This window comes from Neofelis nebulosa, chromosome 7, assembly GCF_028018385.1.
Source record: "Neofelis nebulosa isolate mNeoNeb1 chromosome 7, mNeoNeb1.pri, whole genome shotgun sequence".
NCBI classification, from domain to species: Eukaryota; Metazoa; Chordata; class Mammalia; order Carnivora; family Felidae; genus Neofelis; species Neofelis nebulosa.
In genome coordinates, this window is record NC_080788.1 from 72,226,134 (window position 1) to 72,247,486 (window position 21,353).

Genomic DNA, 21,353 nt, shown 5'->3' on the forward strand with positions numbered 1-21,353 from the left:
AAGAAGGAAAAGGACACCCATTTACCCTTTTAGCTAGACTCCGTTATGGGAAGAGGCTCATGGGAAAGGGAACTGGAGGATGGGAAAGGAGAGTGAGGAGGAGGAGGAGGAGGAGTTATTCCTCCCCTTACATTTGTACTTCTCTTCCCCCTCTCCCCCATGGTATTCCCAGCCCAAATGATCTTAATGGTCTTCCTGATCCTCTCTTTTATCAACTATCTGCCACAAACCCCCCATTCCTCCCCACAAACCCCAGCCTACAAGCCACTTGTTTCTTTAGGTGAACTCAATGGGAAGCTGGCTGAGAAATGTATTAAGGGGAAGGCATGCCTCTGAATGTCACCTCCCCTTGGTGCAGGGTACGTCATTACCCCAAGCCTCCTCAGAAAAGACACACATTCTGTATGACATTTGCAAGTTGACCATCACACTCAGAAACCTATAAGTCCCTGGGCTGGCCAGTTTACAATCTTGCCTTATTTGTCCCAGCCTAACCTAAGTCATTGACACTAAACTGGGTAAAGGGGTAATGATCTTGGCTGAATGAAGGCAAGCTAGGAGGTGCCCCCCAAAAACTTAATTTTTCTCTGTTCTTTTACATAAATAGTATTTTCTTTGAAAATATGGTCCCACGGCGGTGAGGTCCAGAGGGTAGTTGCTTTGGCATGTTTTCCATCTTCTCCTCAGCCACTGGGGTACTCACAGAGACCAGGATCTCTGGAGACCTCAAGGTGAGAACCATGTTCAGGCACAGAGCACACTTGTTATCTCCCCACCTTGTCTTGCCACTAATCGTTCAACTTCTGTTTCCGGGACCCTGCTACAGCTATCCTTGCCTTCCTGTGGACATACTTTCCTACCTGTGCATTTCTGCCACAATTGGCAAGGCCCTCTACTCCAGCCTTCTGTGCAGAATGACCTAGAGCCCTGGTTTCTGCCTGAGGGCCTAGGGCATAGGTAATGAAATGGCAAGAGGCTTCACCAATCACATCAAGAGTAGATTACACATAGGTAATCTCACATCTCACCTTCCTTCACCATTTCTCCCCATCCCTCATTTCACTGACAAATTGTATGATGTTCTTTGGTTATCAAATTTGGTATTTCCACCCCCCCTCCCCCAACTTACACACAAACTTCCATTCCCCTCTTTGGCACTGGTGGTACCTAGATAGTCCTACTGCTTTGGGATGGGGTTCTCTCCCCACGAAGAATGTGTGTTCCCAATCTCATTTCCAGGCTCCTGTATGACTGGAGATGCTCCAGGAAATAGGACTGGCATGGGTGTGCGGAATGGGAGCTGCCTGGGGCCAGAGTGTCAATATGGCTAGGATTTATGCAGTTGTCAAGGGCAAGGGTCTTGCCTGTATGGGCTCCCTAATCACTACTAGGTGAGTGAACAGAGGGGCAAGATCAGTGAGATAAACTTTACCTAGCCCACTGTCTGGCATAGAGGAGATGCTCAAAAACCAATAATGACTTAAGGGGATTCATGTGGGTGGGGTAAAACCTTCAAAGAATAGGATAAAACTTAATATGCCCAGCAACCTCTAGGAAAGGTAGGTGAAAATATGAGTGGAATGCATTGCTTCTGAAATGCATTGATTTCTGCCTCTGCCTGCTCTTCTCCTCAAGCCATGAGCATGGTGTCTGCCTTTATCCCCCTGAAGTCTACTGGAATCTTCGGTGCCATTCTGTCCTCTGCCCTTTTCTGTTTTGCTTCAACCCCCAAAGTCTTCTAGGTTAGTTGGTATCTTACCAAGAGGCTTGGGGGAAAAGGAGAAAATGCAATAGAGTCTAGGGCCATCTTAAGAGTATATTTTTGAGGAGGAGTACAAGAGGGCTCTGTCTCAGCTACCAGGAGTTAGATGATGATTTAGGGAGGTGGAGAGGACTGTGGTTGGCTGGTGTTTAGGAGACAATCCAAGCTCACATAGCAAAATTCAAAGTCTGCCTGTATATCAAGGCAAAGTTTGGGGAAGGTATCAATCTTCCATCTGCCTCCTGTTTTCCCTCCCCACATTACCAGGAATCTCACCACAATCTACTCTCATCCTTTCTTCATGGTAAGACCTGTAAGCTCCCTCAGCTCTTTCCTCTGTGCTCCTCACTTGCTCCTGCCTCCCTATAGGAGTAGGAGCTATCATTCCCCCTCTTCCTGGAACCATCCCCCAACGACCACCATGCCTTCTTATAGTGGTTGTGCCAGAATAAACTGTACCCAGTAGTTGGCTTTTTTAGGAAAAGCTATGGCAGGAGCCATGAACCTATGTGAGGCTATCTGCTCACGTTCTGTATTGCTATAGCTTTCATCCTTACTGGTGAGTACTTCTTCTCCACCCTCACACAGGGCTTCATTAATCACCTTTCCCCTCATGGCCCTCACTGCCCTACCTCTGACTTTTAGGGCTTGACCCTAAAGCCTCTTTTCTAGATCTCTAGTCTTGAAAGTGGAAGTCTGTTAACTTGGTGATGGTATGCATGGAAGTTGGAGGGGGGAGTAGGGAATAGGGAGCATGGGGGAAGGAAGCCAGAATATGATGATGTCCTTGTCTCTCTAGACCTCAATCCCATGACTCATTTGGAGACCAACCTCCTGACCTTGCATCTCTTCCAAAGCTGATGTGAACACCACCCTATCATCTCCAACTTTTTCCTTTGCTCCTATCCCCTTGTCAACTTTGGTAGTTTTCATGCCTCCCTTAACTGGGTGCCTGGTTAGTATGGGCATGTATTAGTATGCGGTTATACTAACAGGGCTAGGAGGACCTGAGAGACAGGAGCATCCTTGGGGTGCAAGAGTGGGTGGTACTGAGGCTAGGACAAAGGATTGGCTGCATTTACTCTCCCCTGCAGTCTAGTGCCCTTCTTTTCACAAGTACAGCCCCTGGCTCACCCTCCTGGGCTTTCTGCTCTGCCTGCTTATCACATTCCTTCTCACCTGGTGGGCAGCACTCACTGCTATGTTGCTTATCCTTTGGCTACTGCTCTTTATATTCTACAAGAAACCTGGTGAATAAGTGGGCAGGTGGGTAAGGGAGTGAGGGAGTGTGATATGGCACGAGGTTGACACCCATAAGAAGCCCAGAACTACCAACAATAACTCATTTCCTTTCCTACCTGAGAAATGAGGCCCCACCTCTAATCATTCTGCACCACCCCTTCCTCAGCAGATGTGAACTGGAGCTCTTCAGTCCAGGTGAGCATCTATCACATGGCACTATCCTATTCAGTGAACTTGACCAACGTGCAGGACCATGTCAAGAACTTCTGGTGAGATTGAACACTGGTGTCCTCCGGAATGGATCTTACCTGCGTGAGTTTAGATGGTACAACGTTTATAATTTTTAAAATTAATTGCCAATATTTAACATGCATCTGGTAATTTGGGGCCTCCATCCCACATGAGCTGGAGCTGAGTAGCTGCTGTCCCGTGGGATAGGGCACTGATTCTTCAGTTTGCCACAGTTCCCACCTGGTCCACTTTATTCTTTGATACTATATAATGACTGGTTCTTAAAGGCTTCTGAGATTTCAATCCCTGCTCTAGCCATAAAAGGAAACCAGCTTCCCAAAATCTAGGAGGGGCCGTGAGGAAAAGGAAGGAAACAGAATTCTAGCAGGGTAGATGGAGTAAGCCTCCCTGAGGAAGGATGCTCCATGGCAGAGCAGATGCCACAGGAATCACAGTTACCAGCTTCCCTTGTGCTCTGAGATGGAAAAGCCTAATACTCTTGGTTTCTCTCTAAAATCCCCCAGCAGGTGGGGAGGAGCTGTTCTCTATTCCTTGCTGAAACTGGAATTCTTTTTTCTATAGCTAAAAGGCTTTTGAAGACTTAGTAGCCTTATACCAGGTACAACAGCTACCACCAAAGGGGGAACCTGAAATGTACTTTTCTCAACACTCCTGTTCCTTCAGGCTACACCTCTGAGCAGGACTTACAGGCAAATAAAAAGCAGGTATATAGGAACAGGGCCAGCAAATGGGGAAATAGTCTCAGAGTAGGAACTGACCATGGTGCTCTCCTGTCCTCTGCTCATTCTTCCTAATCATGTAATCAGAGTGGCACATATCTTCATGAAGTCCTGTGGCAATATTCCCAGGATGCTGCCCTCATAGACATGTGAGTCTGGGGAAATTCCAAACCACAGAGTAAAGGCCCCAAGGGTAGGGCTGATCTGATGATTAGGTAAACTGAGGAACAGGTTCCCTTCCTCACACTGCCTTTTGTTATCAGGAGCCTACCTTTGATCCCTCAGTCACCCTGCCTTGGGGCCCTATACATGACTTGATTGGATGCTATCCAGGGGCCTGATAACCTCCCCCACTGCCTTCATCTGTGGAAATCAGCAGGACACAATGATCTTGTATACTGTCAATAAGAGACTCAGGAGAGACTGAGCTAGGAAGAGGACTTTAAAAGTTAGGACCCAAGGAGCCATGATTTTAGTCTCTTGGTTCTATAAACTGTGAGACTATCTTGGGAAGCCTCAGCCAAGAGCCCAAAGCTCCCTAAGGAAAGAAGTCTCCTAATAAGCAGTACCAGCTGGGTCTACAGTGCTAAATGTCTTCCCTCTAGGATCCACTCCATCCTATAATAGTAATAAAAACTTATAAATAAATACCCAAAGCTACTGTATAACATACTTGATTCCTATTTATAAAATTAACTCCCCAAGCCTAGAGGGCACAGATCATTCTTGTACTCAAATATATTCAAGGAGAGGAATTTATCTTTCTACTTGTGTCCCACTCTATCTTCCACTGTCAAATTTCTGATTTTAAATGTCCATGTTTTAGTGTATTTTCAACCCTCTATGGGTCTTTGTCCATGAAAATGTCTTTATCAGCACTTTCTACTTAGTAAGTAACTGAAAACATATTATTTTCCTAAGAGCATATAATCCCAATTCTTTTTATCTTTTGGCCCAAGTCTTACATTCATAGTCTTTGATTATCTCTTTGGTTTACCTCTGCATCAATTTATTCATTCATTCAGCAAATGCTGAGTGTCCACCCTATTCTAAGTACTGGGAGATGACATGGCAATGAATCAAACAAGATAAAAATCCCTTCCGCTCAGGGAATTTGTACTCTAACAGGAGGAGTCAAACAACAAACATAAATAAAACTATTAGATTAGAAGGTGGTAAGTGCTAATAATAAAGCAGAAAAAAGGAGGGAAACAAAGGCAAAACATCATAATGCAAGACTTAGAGAACTCAGTGACTTATAAAAAGGAATAAAATTGGAATCATAGGAGTCCCAGAAGATGAAGAGAGAGAAAAAGGGGCAGAAGGTTTATGTGAGCAAATTATAGCAGAAAACTTTCCTAATCTGGGGAAGGACACAGACATCAAAATCCAAGCACAGAGAACTCTCAGTAGATTCAATGAAAACCAACCATCACCAAGGCATACTGTAGTCAAATTCACAAAATACACAGATGATGAAAGAATTATGAAAGCAACAAGGGTAAAAAGTCCTTAACCTATAAGGGAAGACAGATCAGGTTTGCAGCAGACCTATCCACAGAAACTTGGCAGGCCAGAAAGGAGTGGCAGGATATTTTCAATGTGCTGAATCAGAAAAATATGCAGCCAAGAATTCTTTATCCAGCAAGGCTGCCATTCAAAATAGAAGGAGAGATAAACCATTTTCCAGACAAATGAAAATTAACCATCCCTGCAAGAAATTTTAAGCGGAACCTTTGAGTGGAGAAGACAAAACAAAACAAAAAAGACCAAAACCAACAAAGACTAAGGATAAGTACTCACTCTAAATGTCAATAGACTAAACACTTCAATCAAAAGATATAGGATATCAGAATGGATAAGAAAACAAGGGGCGCCTGGGTGGCGCAGTCGGTTAAGCGTCCGACTTCAGCCAGGTCACGATCTCGTGGTCCGTGAGTTCGAGCCCCGCGTCAGGCTCTGGGCTGATGGCTCGGAGCCTGGAGCCTGTTTCCGATTCTGTGTCTCCCTCTCTCTCTGCCCCTCCCCCGTTCATGCTCTGTCTCTCTCTGTCCCAAAAATAAATTAAAAAAAAAAAAAAAAAAAAAAAACGTTGAAAGAAAAAAAAAAAAAGAAAAAAAAAAAGAAAACAAGACCCATCTACATGCTGCTTACAAGAGATTCATTTTAGACACAAAGACACCAGCAGATTGAAAGTAAGGGGAGGGAGAACCATCTATCATGCTATTGGTGGTCAAAAGAAAGCTGAAGTAGCCATACTTATATCAGACAAACTAGATTTTAAAATAAAGACTATGACAAGAGATGAATAAGGGCATTATATTGTAATTAAGGGGTCTATCCCCCAAGAAGATCTAACAATTATAAATATGTATGCTCCCAACGTGGAAGAACCCAAATATATAAATCAATTAACCACAAACATAAAGAAACTCATTGATAATAATACCATAACAGTAGGGGACAGATGGACAGATCATCCAAGCAGATATCTACAAGGAAACAATAGTTCTGAATGACACACTGGACCAGATGGATTTAACAGATATATTCAGAACATTTCATCCTAAAGCAGCAGAATACACATTCTTCTTGAGTGTACATGGAACATTCTTCAGAACAGATCACATACTGGGTCACAAATCAGTCTTCGACAGGTACAAAAAGATCAAGATCATACCTTGCATATTTTCAGACCACAACGCTATGACTCGAGAAACCAACCACAAGAAAAGTTTGGAAAGACCATGAATAGTTGGAGATTAAAGAACATCCTACTAAAGAATGAATGGGTGAACCAAGAAATTAAAGAGGAAATTAAAAAGTACATGGAAAACCAATGAAAATAAAAACACGACCCAAACTAAGAGGCAACTGACAGAATGGGAGAAGATATTGGCAAACAACATACCAGATGAAGGGTTAGTATCCAAAATCTATAAAGAACTTATCAAACTCAACACCCAAAAAATAATCCAGTGAAGAAATGGGCAAAAGACATGAATATACACTTCTCCAAGGAAGACATCCAGATGGCCAACCGACACGTGAAAAAATGCTCAATATCACTCATCATCAGGGAAATACAAATCAAAACCACAATGAGATACCACTTCACACCTGTCAGAATGGCTAACATTAACAACTCAGGCAACAACAGATGTTGGCAAGGATGTGGAGAAAGAGGAACCCTTTTGCACTGAATGCAGACTGGTGCAGCCACTCTAGAAAACAGTATGGAGGTTCTTCAAAAAGTTAAAAATACAACTACCCTACGACCCAGCAATTGTACTACTAAATATATATCTAAGGATACAGGTATGCTGTTTCAGAGGCGCACACGCACCCCAGTGTTTATAGCAGCACTATCAACAATAGCCAAAGTATGGAAAGAGCCCAAATATCCATCAATGGATGAATGGGTAAAGAAGATGTGGTATACATATACAATGGAGTATTACTCGGCAATCAAAAAGAATGAAATCTTGCAACTACGTGGGTGGAACCAGAGGGTGTTATGCTAAGCAAAATTAGTCAGAGAAAGACAAATATCATATGACTTCACTCATATGAGGACTTTAAAATATAAAACAGATGAACATAAGGAAAGCGAAGCAAAAATAATATAGAAACTGGGAGGGGGACAAAACATAAGAGATTTTTAAATATGCAGAACAGAGAGTTACTGGAGAGGTTGTGGGAGGGGGGATAGGCGAAATGGGTAAGGGGCACTAAGGAATCTACTCCTGAAATCATTGTTGCAATATATGCTAACTAACTTGGATATAAATTAAAAAATAAATTAAAAAAACTTAGGGGAAAAAAAAAAAGAAAAACACAACAACCAAAAACCTCTGGGATGCAGCAAAGCAGTCATAAGAGAGGAGTATGTAGCAATCCAGACCTTCCTAAAGAAAGAAGAAAGGTCACAAATATACAACCTAACCTTACACCTAGAAGAGCTGGAAAAAGAACAGCAAATAAGGCCCAAAACTAGCAAATAAGGGAAATAATAAAGATTAGAACAGAAATCAATGCTATTGAAATAAAAAAAAAACAAAAAACAAATAAGCAAAAACAAACAAACAAACAAACAGTAGAGCAGATCAATGAAACCAGGAGCTGATTCTTTGAAAGAATTAACAAAATTGATAAACCCCTAGCCAGATTGATCAAAAAGAAAATGGAAAGGACCCAAATAAATAAAATGATGAATGAAAGAGGAGAGATCACAACCAACACCACAGAAATACAAATAATGAGAGAATATTATGAACAATTATATGCCAACAAATCGGGCAATCTGGTAGAAATGGACAAATTCCTAGAAACATATAAACTACCAAAACTAAAACAGGAAGAAACAGAATTTGGAACAAACCCATAACTAGTAAAGAAATTGAATCACCAATCAAAAATCTCCTAACAAACAAGAGTCCAGGGTCAGATGGCTTTCCAGGGGAATTGTACCAAACACTTAAAGAAGGATTAACACCTATTCTTTTGAAGCTATTCCAAAAAATAGAAATGGAAGGAAAACTTCCAAAGTCATTCTATAAGGCTAGCATTACCTTGAGTCCAAATCAGACAAAGACTCCACTAAAAAGGAGAATTACAGACCAATTTCCCTGATGAACATGGATGCAAAAATCTCAATAAGGCACTAGCAAACCAGATCCAACAATACATTAAAAGAATTATTTACCACGATCAAGTGGGATTTATTCCTGGGATACAGGGCTGATTCAATATCTGCAAACCAATCAATGTGATACATCACATTAATAAAAGAAAGGACAAGAATCACATGATCCTCTCAATAGATGCAGAGAAAGCATTTGACAAAATACAGCATCCTTTCTTGATAAAAACCCTCAAGAAAGTAGGGATAGAAGGATCATACCTCAAGATCATACAGGGCATATATTAAAGACCCACTGCTAATATCATCCTCAATGGGGAAAAACTGAGAGCCTTCCCCCTAAGGTCAGTAACACGACAAGGATGTCCACTCTCACCACTGTTATCCAACATAGAATTGGAACTCCTAGCTAGCCTCAGCAATCAGACAACGCAAAGAAATAAAAGGCATCCAAATCAGCCAGGAGGAGGTCAAATTTTCACTCTTTGCAGACAACGCGATACTCTGTGGAAAACCAAAAAGACTCCCCTAAAAAGCTACTAGAACTGATACATTCAGCAAAGTTGCAGGATATAAAATCAATGTACAGAAATTGGTTGCATTTGTATATACCAATAATAAAGCAGCAGGAAGAGAAATCAAGGAATCGATCCCGTTTACAATTTCATTGAAAACCATAAAATACCTAGGAATAAACCAAACCAGAGAGGTGAGAAGTCTATACACTGAAAACTATTGAAAGTTTATGAAAGAAATTGGAGAAGACACACTAAAAAAATGGAAATAAACATTCCATTCTCATGGATTAGAGGAACAACTATTGTTAAAATGCCGATACCACCCAAAGCAATCTACATATTCAATACAATTCCTATCAAAACAACACCAGCATTTTTCACAGAGCTAGAACAAACAATCCTAAAATTTGTGAAACCAGAAAAGACCCCGAATAGCCAAAGCAATCCTGAAAAAGAAAACCAAAGCTGGAGGCATCACAATTCCAGACTTCAAGCTGTATTATAAAGTTGTCATCATCAAGACAGTATGGTACTAGCACAAGAACAGACACATAGATCAATGGAACAGAAAAGAGAACCCAGAAATGGACCCACAAACGTATGGCCAACTAATCTTTGACAAAGCAGGAAAGAATATCCAATGGAAAAAAGACAGTCTCTTCAGCAAATGGTGTTGGGAAAACTGGACAGAGACATGAAGAATGAACTTGAACCACTCTCTTAAACCATACACAAAAATAAACTCAAAATGGATGAAAGACCTAAATGTAACACAGGATGTAAGACATCATAATCCTGGAGGAGAAAACAGGCAACAACCTCTTTGATCTTGGGTGCAGCAATTTTTTACTTGACACAAGGAAAACAAAAGCAAAAGTGAACTATTGGGACATCATCAAAATAAAAAGCTTCTGCACAGTGAAGGAAACAATGAGTAAAACTAAAAGGCAACCAACAGCATGGGAGAAGATATTTGTAAATGACATAGCAGATAAAGAGTTAGTATCCAAAATCTATAAAGAACTTATCAAACTCAACACCCAAAAAAGAAATAATCCAGTGAAGAAATGGGCAAAAGACATAAATAGACACCTCCAAAGACATCCAGATGGCTAACAGACACATGAAAAAATGCTCAACATCACTCCTCATTCGGGAAATACAAATCAAAACCACAATGAGATACCACTTCACACCTGTTAGAATGGGTAAAATTAACTCAGGCAACAAGGATGTTGGCAAGGATGTGGAGAAAGAGGAACCCTTTTGCACTGCTGGTGGGAATGCAAACTGGTGGAGCCACTCTGGAAGACAGTATGGAGGTCCCTCAAAAAATTAAAAATACAACTACCCTATGACCCAGCAATTGTACTACTAGGTATTTATCCAAAGGATACAGGAGTGCTGATTCAAAGGGGCACATGCACCCCAATGTTTAAAGCAGCACTATCAACAATAGCCTAAGTATGGAAAGAGCCCAAATGTCCATCAATAGATGAATGGATAAAGAAGATATTACTCGGATAATATATATGGAATGGAATATTACTTGGCAATCAAAAAGAATGAAATCTTGCCATTTGCAACAACGTGGACAGAACTAGAGTGTAGTACATTAAAGGAAACAAGTCAGAGAAAGTCAAATACGAGATGATTTCACTCAAATATTGAATTTAAGATACAAAACAGATGAACATAGGGAAGGGAAGCAAAAATAAAACAAGGAGGGAGAAAAACCATAAGAGACTCTTAAATACATATAACAAACTGAGGGCTGCTGGTGGGGTTTTGAGTGGGCGGATGGGCTAAAGGGCAAGGGGCATTAAGGAGACTTGGGATAAGCACTGGGTGTTATATGTAAGTGATGAATCACTAAATTCTATTCCCGAAATTAAAATAAAGAAATAAAAATAAAAAATAAAAAAAAAGAAGGTGGTTAAGTACTATAAAGATAAATAACAGAGAAGGGGGATAGAAAGTGCTGGAGGGGTGCAATTTTAAGTAGGGTTGTCAGAAAGACCTCACTAAAAGAAGAAAAGTTGACCAAAGACGTAAGATTATGGGACTGATGGAGCAAGCTATAGCTGAGGGAAGAACTTTCTAGGCAGAGAAAGCAACAAGTATGAAGACCTTGAGGGACTGGTACACCTTCAGTGTTGAAGGAAAAACAAAAAGGCCAATGTTGCTGGAGCAGGGTGAACAAGGTGAGTAGCAGGAAATGAGGTCAAAGCAGTAAGCGGGGAGAGGAGGGCAGATCCTGGAGGGTCTCACTTGCCTTTAAAGGACTCTAGTTTTTACTCCAATATAGGAAGACATAGAGGGTTTTGAGCAGAAGAGTCACATAACTTGGCTTCTATGTTAACACTATTCAGTCTGGCTGCTGTGTTAAAAATGGACTGTAAGTGGGCAGTTGTGGAAGCAGATGCACGAGCTACTGCAGAAGTCTTGGAGATAGAGAATTCTGGCTTGCTCTAGGGTGGAAGCCGTGGAAGTAAGAAGAAACAGGATTCTGGATACATTCTGAAGTTAAAGTCTATGTGATTTGATGAACCGGAGATGGAAAAGAGGTGTCAGGTAACATCAGGGTGCTTTGACATGGACAATTATTAGGACGGGGTTGTCATTCACTGAAATAGGGAAGACAGCAGCAGTTAAAGGGGAGCAAAAAAGTCCAGCGTTTTGTATGTTAAATTTGAGATATCTATTAGGTATACAAGTAGAAATGCCGATTGGCAGCTAGATATTCAGAACAGACTTCCAGTTTGGAGCTAAAAATTGGGAGTCATCCACACTGACATGGTTTTAACGTGTAAGACTGGATGAGCTCACTGCAAGTGTGTGTGTGTAAATAAATACAGAAACGGTCCAAGGACTGGATTCTAGAGTTACTAGGTTGTAGAAATGAGGAGAAACCAGCAAAGGAAACAAAGGGCAGTCAGTAAACTAGAAGGCAAACCAGAGAACATGTCCTAAAGCCAAGTAAAGAAGGGCTTTTAAAGAGGGAGTGTCAAATGTTGCTATGCGGGATGAAGGTGAATACGCCATCAGATATGTGAAGTCATTGGTGACCTTGATAAGAACAGTCTTGGTGGAGCGAACTTAACAAGGAATTGATTGTGAGGGAGTAGAAACAACTCTTTTAAGATGTTTTGCTATAAAACGGAACAGAAAAACGGGAAGCAACTGAAAGGTGAAATGGGGTCAAGAGGCGTTCATGTATTTGTAAGATGAGGAAAATGACAGCATATTTGTGTGCTGAGAGGAAGATCTAGGAAAGAAAGGCAAATGTTGACTCTAAAAAAATGAGAGAGGCGACTGGGTGGCTCAGTCAGTTAGGCCTCCAACTGTGGCCCTGGTCATGATCTCATAGTCGGTGGGTTTGAGCCCCACATAGGGCTCTGTGCTGACAGTTCAGAGCCTGGAGCCTGCTTTGGATTCTGTGTCTCCCTCTCTCTCTGCCCCTCCTTGCTCGCCCTCTGTCTCTCTCTCAAAAATAAACAAATATTAAAAAAATTTAAATAAATAAAAATGAGAGGGAACTGCTGAGAGATGTCCTGAAAGGTTAGAGGATGGAATCTACCATTAAGTAGTTAGACAGGAGCATGGAGGGTTTGTTCATAGCAGTTTCTCAACCTTGGTTTCAAGCCTAGATAATTCTTTGTGTGGGGAGCTGTTCTGTGCACTGCAGGATATTTTGCAGCATCTCTGGTTTCTACCCAGTAGCCCTGCGTTCCAGTTGTGACAACCAAACCTCTGGGGAGCAAATTCAATCCCAGCTGAGTATACAGTAAGAGTTATTAACAGTATACTGGTATATACTAGCAGGAGGGAAAGCGGAGTACATGCGTATAAATACTGGAAGGTGATTAGATGTAGTGGTGGGAGCTTGTGAACATTTTCTAATTGCTTTTTTTTTTCTAATTTTTTTAATGTTTATTTATTTTTGAGAGAGAGAGCAAGACAGCACGAGCAGGGAAGGCGCAGAGAGAGAGAGAGACACAGAATCCAAAGCAGATTCCAGGCTCTGAGCTGTCAGCACAGACAGAGCCTGACATGGGCTTGAACTCACAAACCGTGAGATCATGACCTGAGTCAAAGTCGGATGCTCAACCAACTGAGCTACCCAGGCACCCGTACATTTTCTGATTGCTTCTATTTTCTCACTAACATAGCAGCCAATGTAAGAGTGAGAATGGGGGGGAAGATATGGGAGATTTGAGGTGTCAGCAGGCATAATAAAACAGTTACCAGACACAAGGCAAGCGAAAGGACTAGGGAACATAAAGGACCCGCTTGAGTGTCAGGGTTGAATTTAAAGTAAGACAGGTCAACCTGGCTGTTTTTTTGCTGGCCCGTTTAGCTGCATGGGTCTAGGAATCAAGTAGGTGAAGAGGTGAGGCTGATGAAAGCCAGAGAGGTGAGGGAGGCGAGGTGTTTGCAGTGAAGTGCTCATGACTGGAGTTTAGCTGGAGGGAAATGAAGACTTGTAGGGGATGAGGTCAGTGGAAAGGAAGAGCAACAGATTGTAGGGCCTGATGAAGAGATGAATTGTTGGATTCAGTGCACTAAAGGGAATGAGCTACAAAAATAGGAGGGATGTCTCAGAATGAAATATGGAGGAGCTGTAGGCCTCCACTAGGACCAAGGGAATGAGTGGCTGAAGTGGGGGTGGAGGACACGATCATGGGAGGAGCACAGGGCTGAGGCCAGAGCATTAGAAGGATCACCTACAGGGGTACTAAAATCATCAGGATTTGACAGGAGTGGTTGCGGCACGGTATAGTTAACAGATGACATGTGTTTCAAAGCTCAGATGTGTTAGGGATGAGAGGGAATAGATCAAACATAGTATGAGGAGAAAAATGATCACCCACATCACCCTCTCCAGGGCCAATGGATGTGGGTGAGAAAATACCATCATTAGACACAGTAGGAGAAGCAGAGTTCTCAGGGGGAAACCAGGGTCCTGAACAGGAACGTAAAGAGAACACTCAGAAAACAGGATGAGGATGTAGGTAATTTTACTACTAATCAGTTTAGTTCCAGAGAGCACAAAAGAATTTCAAGAAGAACAAATAAGGGGCAGAGAGTAACAGTTATTAGAGTGCAAAGCTGAGAGGAGACTTGCTGGTTTGGGTCTCCTCGTGGTGCTGGACAAACAAGATAAAGGGCAGGATGTTAGTTCCAGAGGGCTGTGGTAGGGAGGGAGGTGGATCTGGGGCAACCCTTCAAATCCACCAGGGGAAGTATATGTAGGAGCATGTGGGAGTAAGTGCAAGGAGGAGGGACAGCTTTGCTCTTGAGTTACAAATTCGTACAAAATTAGACCTGGCCCCAGGCTATTCTGAGACAAGTCCTGAGTACCTACTCCAAAGAATTTAAATGGGGTGACAAACACAAAGCACTCAGCATAGAGCCTGACACTGAAATAGTATTAGTTACGACAATGCTGTTATTAAGGAGATGTCAGAAGATAAGCTGAGATATCCCCTCAATCTCAGCTCCACAGCAGCAGCCTTGCAGTCAGCCAAGGCACTGCTCTGACCCCCTGCCTCCTTATCCATTCACCCCATCAACAAGAATTTATCCAGTGCCAACTCTATATTGTTCCTGATTAACACAAGCCAATTACCAACATACAAAACCAACAATATTTTATTGCTGAATCAACTTGAGGTTCAAATTATGGGAGACAGGAGTCCACAGCCTCACCGGGGTGCCCAGATCAGACAGAGATTAAGGTCCAAGTTCCTGTAGGCTCTACTTAGGGCACTATCTACTCTGATCATGTAAAAGTTGTTAGTCCCTCCAGGTCACTTCTACTTCATCCGTCCGATACCTGTGAAAAAACAGGAAAAAATTGATGGATAGCTATCCCTTAGAATCTTCCATTCTTCCCTGCCTTCACGATCCTGGACCCTCTTCCCTGCTGATTTTTGCCTACTTCCCATATAATCCTATCTACCCTCCAAAAGGTACGCACCTCTGTGTGATTCCAGAATCACTGAGGGGGGTCCTATGCCCGGCCCGAAACATCTCCCAACCAGCCTGGGCTATCATGGCTCCATTGTCAATGCAGAATCTGGGAAGGAAAAGAGATATGAAATTTGGAATCTAAAGGTGAAACATCACAGTAATTAAAGAAAAAAAGAAATCAAGAAAGAGAAAGGGCCTTTACCTCTCATCTGTGGCAAAAAGCCGGGCTCCACGTTCCTGGCACATTGTCTCCATCATTTCCTGTAGCCTCAAATTACCTATGAAGGGGCAGGGGGTAGGGCTGGCTTAGTTTCAGCCATTTCTGCATGGTCCAGCTGTACACCTCATGTGTATTTACTTACAAAAATGAAGTAGGGGTTTAGGGGGCAGGCATTGGGAAGCGGAAACTAGCAATTTCCCCAAACTCTTAGGGATTAAGACTATCAGGAGGAAGATGCAAATGCCCAAGAACAGCAAAGAGGGGCACAGTTGACTGATACATACACCCCACACCTCCCACGATGAGGGCCTCCTGGGAGCCACAATGTGCCATGGCTCGCTCTGTGATCTCTACCAGCATTGCAAACACGGTTTCCTGTGGGGTACAAATAAGGTGTCAACACCAGAGGGGATCCCAGCTTAGTTCTGCTGCACTATATAAAAGGTCTTCCAGTCCCAACGTTCAGTCCCAGCTTTTTATCCCATTACCTGCAGAGAGAAGCATAAATCCTCAGGAGTACACTCGCCTGTAGCCAGCATCCGTTGGGCTACATCCTATCATTAAAAAAAATACACAAAACAATGAATTGTGGTTTGGGGATGACAGGAGAGCAAAAATTAGTGAACTTGGAGGATCATCATGTTTCACGACAACTCATCTCACCAGCATATCTACAGCATGCTTTTGCCTTTCACTGGCATTAAGCTACAGAACAGGCAACACTGATTCAGGATTCAATAATTACAAATGCCTGCCCTGGCACCCCCAACCTCCCCCCCGACCCCTTACTCTGCTTAACTTTTCTCCATAAGGCTTATCATCATCTGGCTCTTTTTATTTTCTGCCCCTTCTTTGCTTCTTCATCTTGTTGCCCCCCTCCCCCATTACAATGTAAGCTCCAAGTAGGCAGGGACTTTGATTTCGTTCCATCCTGTGTTGCTATTGCCTAGAAGAGTGCCTGGCACACAGAAGATGCTTAATACATATTTGCTAAATGAATTTATTCAGCATCTAATATGGCCCAGAACTATGCTATAGGCAGGAAATACAATGGTGAGCAAAACAGATATGCCTCATATAAAAGCATGAAAGTGATCTCTCCTCACCTGTCCCACACTCACCTCAATGAAAGACAGGATCCCCGAGAATGAGACGTCCATCCCCTTTACAGTATACGGCAGCTCAACTAGTTTCTTGCCTCTGTGTGGGAGGGAGTATACGATGTCCTCAACCTGTAGTTAGTTGGCTGCTTACCCTCCAAAGCCCCTCCAAAGCCTTCTTAATGTACATACAGGGAAATCACTGAAGCCCCGCCAGGCAGCCTCCTCCCACCTCATGTCCCCTTACCGCTTTGCCATCTGTTCGATGTTGTAGCCCGGACTTGGGTCGTTGGAAATCTAGCAGAAGGAAAAAGAGGATAGAGCCAGATATCCAGGAGGCATAAGAAACTAATTTATGACCTTCTCCCTCCATTTCTAATTCATCCATATCTCATGTTTTCTCCAGCCCCAGTGGCTTACCTTTAGCACTCGAGCAAAACGATCCAGACAATTACCCACAGCAATATCGATGGTTTCCCCAAAGATGCGGTAACGATGTTCTGAATATGCAATCACCTAAGGGTGATGAGGATGTCCATGAAACCTCAAGTCTGTAAAGAGGAGTATTTGGCTTTGGGGAAGAGCATAAGAGAGGATCAACATGGCCACTGCAGCTTCCAATGACAAACAGAACAAAAGAACTTACCCAAACCTTGAATAGGTACTTTCTCATAGCTCTTATCTCAGAAGCCTATATGTACCCTGAGGATTCCTAGAGCAGATTTCTCATCTACAGAAGGTAGCCTAGGTCAGGCAGAAGCAATTCTCGTTTTGAATACATTTTTCTAGATTGGAGGTTCCTAATATATCCTTTAAATGCAGTCTTGACAATATGGATTAGGAACAGGCTTTCCTGCTTAGAAGCAGGGAACCAGAGTCCTTCTAGATTATCCCACCAGGACAGTGTTATTTGGAAACAAAACAAAAGGTAGAGTTGAAAAACTCAAAAATCCCATATTGGGTCACACTAATGACCCACCCAACTCAACACTGGCAATCAACTTATGTCCATTCTTCACATGTGACTAGCTTCTAGCACAGAGAATATTTATCACCCACTCACACATATACTCCTGACAATGAGTGCTTCATTAAGACTACAAGAAGTCCTTTTCCCTTTTCGATGCTACTAAAGGTTTCTTTCCATTCTGGTAGATCATACTCTGCTGTTAAAAGGTTGGCCACAAAAGGGGAAGGAAAAAAATCCTGCCTTTCTACTTCTGTTATCTACTCCTCTCTACCAATCATCTTCCCTGTTTTTCCCACCTAACCAAGTTTCAAGAGGGAAGAGAAAAACTATCACTGCTCCTCTTCGTTAACTCTTGCAAGCCTCCATTGCTACTTTTCACACCCTAAGTCCCTAATTTTGTATGTCATCCTTCAGGCCCCAACCTGCTACTTGCCCTCTACCTGTAAAAGTTCCCATGTCATTTCATGGGAATGTGTACTTCATTTTAAATGACTATTTCACAAAATGAAGTTTTAAGCCTTTCATAAGCTGGGGACAATGACTTTTTCTGACAATAACCCCATCAGGTGCTCTGTGGGAAAGGAAGGCTAGAGTTCTCCAATCCCAACCTAAAAAGGTCTCATAAGGTACCCCAAACAACTCTGGTTTAGCTTATAAACTTAAAATACCTTCTACCTTATAAAATGTTTTAAAAATTACTTATATTTTCACTCTTAGAATAACAACTTCTATTTACTGCCAATAACATAAAACAAAATATGAAATTACTGTAAAGAAACAAATTACATGGTATCCCTCGGTTTTAGTTGCCAAGGTACAGGGGGAAAAAAGCTTCAAAATAATAAAAGTAAAAACACTTTCATTACTTTGAAGACCTCAATCCTTACCCTTCTTTCCTTTTCTAAATGGAAATTTTTTATCTTTATAACCACGTATACAAAAGTCATCTAATGTTCTGATCATGCTGTCTAAACCTACAATGTTGTAAACTTTCTTGTGGGTTTTCTAGCGTGTCTTAGACAGCCCAGCTTTGTTCTTGAGTTGCTGCCATTCAGGTACAACAAGAAAGTTGCTGATACACTGCCTTAGAAATTATGAAGCAATGATGGAATACTCCAAATACCTGTGTATTTCCTCCACTGACATACAGCACGGTAGGGCTGGTGGCTCCAGTAATGAGGCGGCCCATCTCAATGTGGCCTATGCAGTGGTTCACACCCAGCAAAGGCTTATTCCACAGTTGGGCCACAGTACGGGCCACAACAGCCACCGAAACCAGTGGGGCACCCATGCCAGGGCCTAGGGGGATAGAAATGGGAGTTAGAATCCTACAGACACTGGGAAAAACCGAGCTGGGGAAAGTAAGGGATGTGAAAGGTGGGGTAGGAGTAGTGGTGTAGTGGTGGTAGCAGAGAGCAGCAGGCCATTCTGACCTAGCCAGGCTCCAGGTATGTTCTTCTATCGTCAGTCTCCCAGCTATACCTTTGGTGTAGGCAATGCAATCAATATCCTGGGAGGTTAATCCAGCCTCTGTTAGTGCCTCCTGTAGCAGGTCCAGGATAACAGCTCGGTGATGCCTGGCAGTATCACCTGGAAGGAATCCTAGGAGATGGACACAGGTCAGAGATCATAGGGTTTTTCTATAGCAAAGGTTGGTAGAAGTCATAAACGGGTGTTTTAGTTGTTGTGAAACAGAATGAAAGAAATCTCACTTAAAACAGAGTCAGGAGGCTGTAAGGGGAAGCTTTCACACCCCACCACTCCTTCTCAATTGCAGACCCCAATGAGAAAAGAACATACCTTGCATTCCCAACAGGAAGAAGCCTATCATTTACCACCCCATCAAGAGGAAGAGATTTTCCAGCCAATGAAAAGCCACTACACTTGGATCTCTCAGTTTACTTCAATGGACTAATTTAAAATTAAGAGTCCCTCCCAACTACCCCCACTTCCCTATAAAAGATTAATCCTTTCATTTGGTCTCTAGATTTGCCTATGGTTTTGCCAAAGCTTCCCTGATCTGAATCACAATTCTCTACTATTCCTAAATGAGCCCATTTTACTGGTAAAACAACTGGTTGTTTTATTTTTAAGGTTTACACAGTGTAGGAAGAGACTCTTTCACTCTCCTCAAGTATCTCATCTTCCAGGTTTTCAGATATACTCTTTCTGGCCTGTTCAGCTAGGCTGACCAGCTCTCAGAAATGCCTTTCTTGGGGCGCCTGGGTGGCGCAGTCGGTTAAGCGTCCGACTTCAGCCAGGTCACGATCTCGCGGTCCGTGAGTTCGAGCCCCGCGTCAGGCTCTGGGCCGATGGCTCAGAGCCTGGAGCCTGTTTCCGATTCTGTGTCTCCCTCTCTCTCTGCCCCTCCCCCGTTCATGCTCTGTCTCTCTCTGTCCCAAAAATAATAAAAAAATAAAAAAATAAAAAATAAATAAATAAATAATAGAAATGCCTTTCTTCATACCCAACTCCTACTCAGCCTCAGGACTTAATTCAAGGGATAACTAACTCAAACCGTTTAGTGATCTTCTCTGTGACCCTACCAGCCCTGTGCACTATCATATCATTGTACTTTACACACTGTGTCATATATCAATTATAGCATTATAATCACCTGTAGTTTTCCCCAATTTAACCATGAGCACCTCAAAGCATTGGCTATTTTATTTATCCTTGCATTCCTGGTGCCAAAATGCCTAGAAGAGTGAGTGCTAAACACAGATATGTATTTTCTAACGAAAGAGCTGTCACAACATCACCTGTTCAGGGAGGCTTTTCAGGTATATACAAGTCAGTGGTCTTCTCCTACATATGCAGAAGTTTTAGGGGTGGGCAGACAAAATACAACACAGTAACAAGTAACATACAAATAACATTCATTAAAAGTAATACGTCTAACAATTTCTTTCTTTCTCAAGACTCAATAATGCAGGTATGACTATTCCCATTTTAAGAGTAAGGAACATAAATCCAGAAACAAATACTGAAATGAATACTGCTGTTCCTAACACCCAAGCTGCAACTCTACACTCCTTCTCATTCTAGGAAGTTCTGACTGCATCTGCCTTACACTCACTGTTCATCTTACCATAAACTTCTGTTTATATGTCCCACTCCACAGAAGCTCAAAACATCTATTTTTTGCTTCCGGCTGACGATAAGCACATAAAAAGCGCTCAACGAAAGCTAAACGAACCTAGAAGATCCAGGTCCAAGGCTGTGACTCTTCTATCAGCCTAGTGAGGTTAATCTTGCCCCACGAATCTCAGAGACTCGGATCAACCGCTCTGTGAGGGGACAACGCGCTCCACGCCCTACTTTGCTAGCGTTTGGGCGGATGGAAGGCGCGGCCGCGCGAGAAGGGCGCTGTGAACTGTCAATCCCGCACACACGCACCTGTGCCGGGAGGCGTGACGTAAGTCCGCCGCGGGTTCGCCAACACCGCGCCATCCCGCACCACTCCCACGCCAATCTTGTTAGCGCTGCCTTCAAACCCCAGCACCGCCGGCATGGTCGAGCCTGGGAGAAAACGCCAACAGGGCTAGCTACCACCGGAACCGTGTAGACCTCAGCAGGCCGTGCTGGGTCGCTGATCCCGAAGCGCACAGGAAGACTACGTACCCAGGGGCCGGATACCAGCGTGCACCAAGAGACGCCAAAGAACTCCCGCGGAGGGCGCCCCCACGGCAGCCCCGCCCCCGTCATCACAGCGGCCCATCAAGGCCCCTTCAAGGACCTGTCCTCCTAACTGCCAGGGACGCTGAGCCGGCATCTGCTCCTTACATTCCTATAAATCTCTTTACTTCTCTCCCGTTGTCCAGCCAGCCTTCTCCACTGACTTTTTTCCCTCTCTTGCACAGCATTGGGATCTTCGGTCAGGGTGATAGAATGAATCCTGCATCTGGCACGCCGATAAACAGCCCAAGAATGGAAGGCCGGGGCCTTCAGT

General features: G+C 43.0%; 1 protein-coding gene across 2 annotated transcripts; it reads right to left on the reverse strand.

Annotated features, from left to right (window-relative positions):
* Positions 1-14,772: 14,772 nt before the first annotated feature.
* On the reverse strand, positions 14,773-21,163 carry OSGEP (O-sialoglycoprotein endopeptidase). 2 transcript variants are annotated; one of them, XM_058738382.1, is made up of 12 exons: positions 21,026-21,160; positions 20,801-20,923; positions 18,884-19,003; positions 18,525-18,700; positions 16,852-16,947; positions 16,679-16,728; positions 16,453-16,531; positions 15,820-15,885; positions 15,616-15,706; positions 15,314-15,389; positions 15,119-15,217; positions 14,773-14,974 (listed from the first exon to the last, which is right to left on the reverse strand). In XM_058738382.1, the coding sequence occupies exons 1-12, from the start codon at positions 21,120-21,122 to the stop codon at positions 14,935-14,937; spliced, it is 1,113 nt and encodes a 370-aa protein (XP_058594365.1). In that variant the 5' UTR covers positions 21,123-21,160; the 3' UTR covers positions 14,773-14,934. The 2 variants fall into 2 exon arrangements, with proteins under 2 accessions (XP_058594365.1, XP_058594363.1); XM_058738380.1 differs by having other exon boundaries at positions 18,525-19,003; positions 21,026-21,163.
* Positions 21,164-21,353: the final 190 nt, after the last annotated feature.

What these genes read in the sequence shown, in the direction of transcription:
- OSGEP (XM_058738380.1), bottom strand. Translation starts at nt 21,122, where the DNA reads ATGGGCCGCTGTGATGACGGGGGCGGGGCTGCCGTGGGGGCGCCCTCC. An exon ending in TCAGTGGAGGAAATACACAG is followed by an intron (nt 16,948 to 18,524) that starts GTATTTGGAGTA and finishes CATCACCCTTAG; the next exon opens with GTGATTGCATATTCAGAACA. An exon ending in GATTCTGGAATCACACAGAG is followed by an intron (nt 14,975 to 15,118) that starts GTGCGTACCTTT and finishes GTTTTTTCACAG; the next exon opens with GTATCGGACGGATGAAGTAG.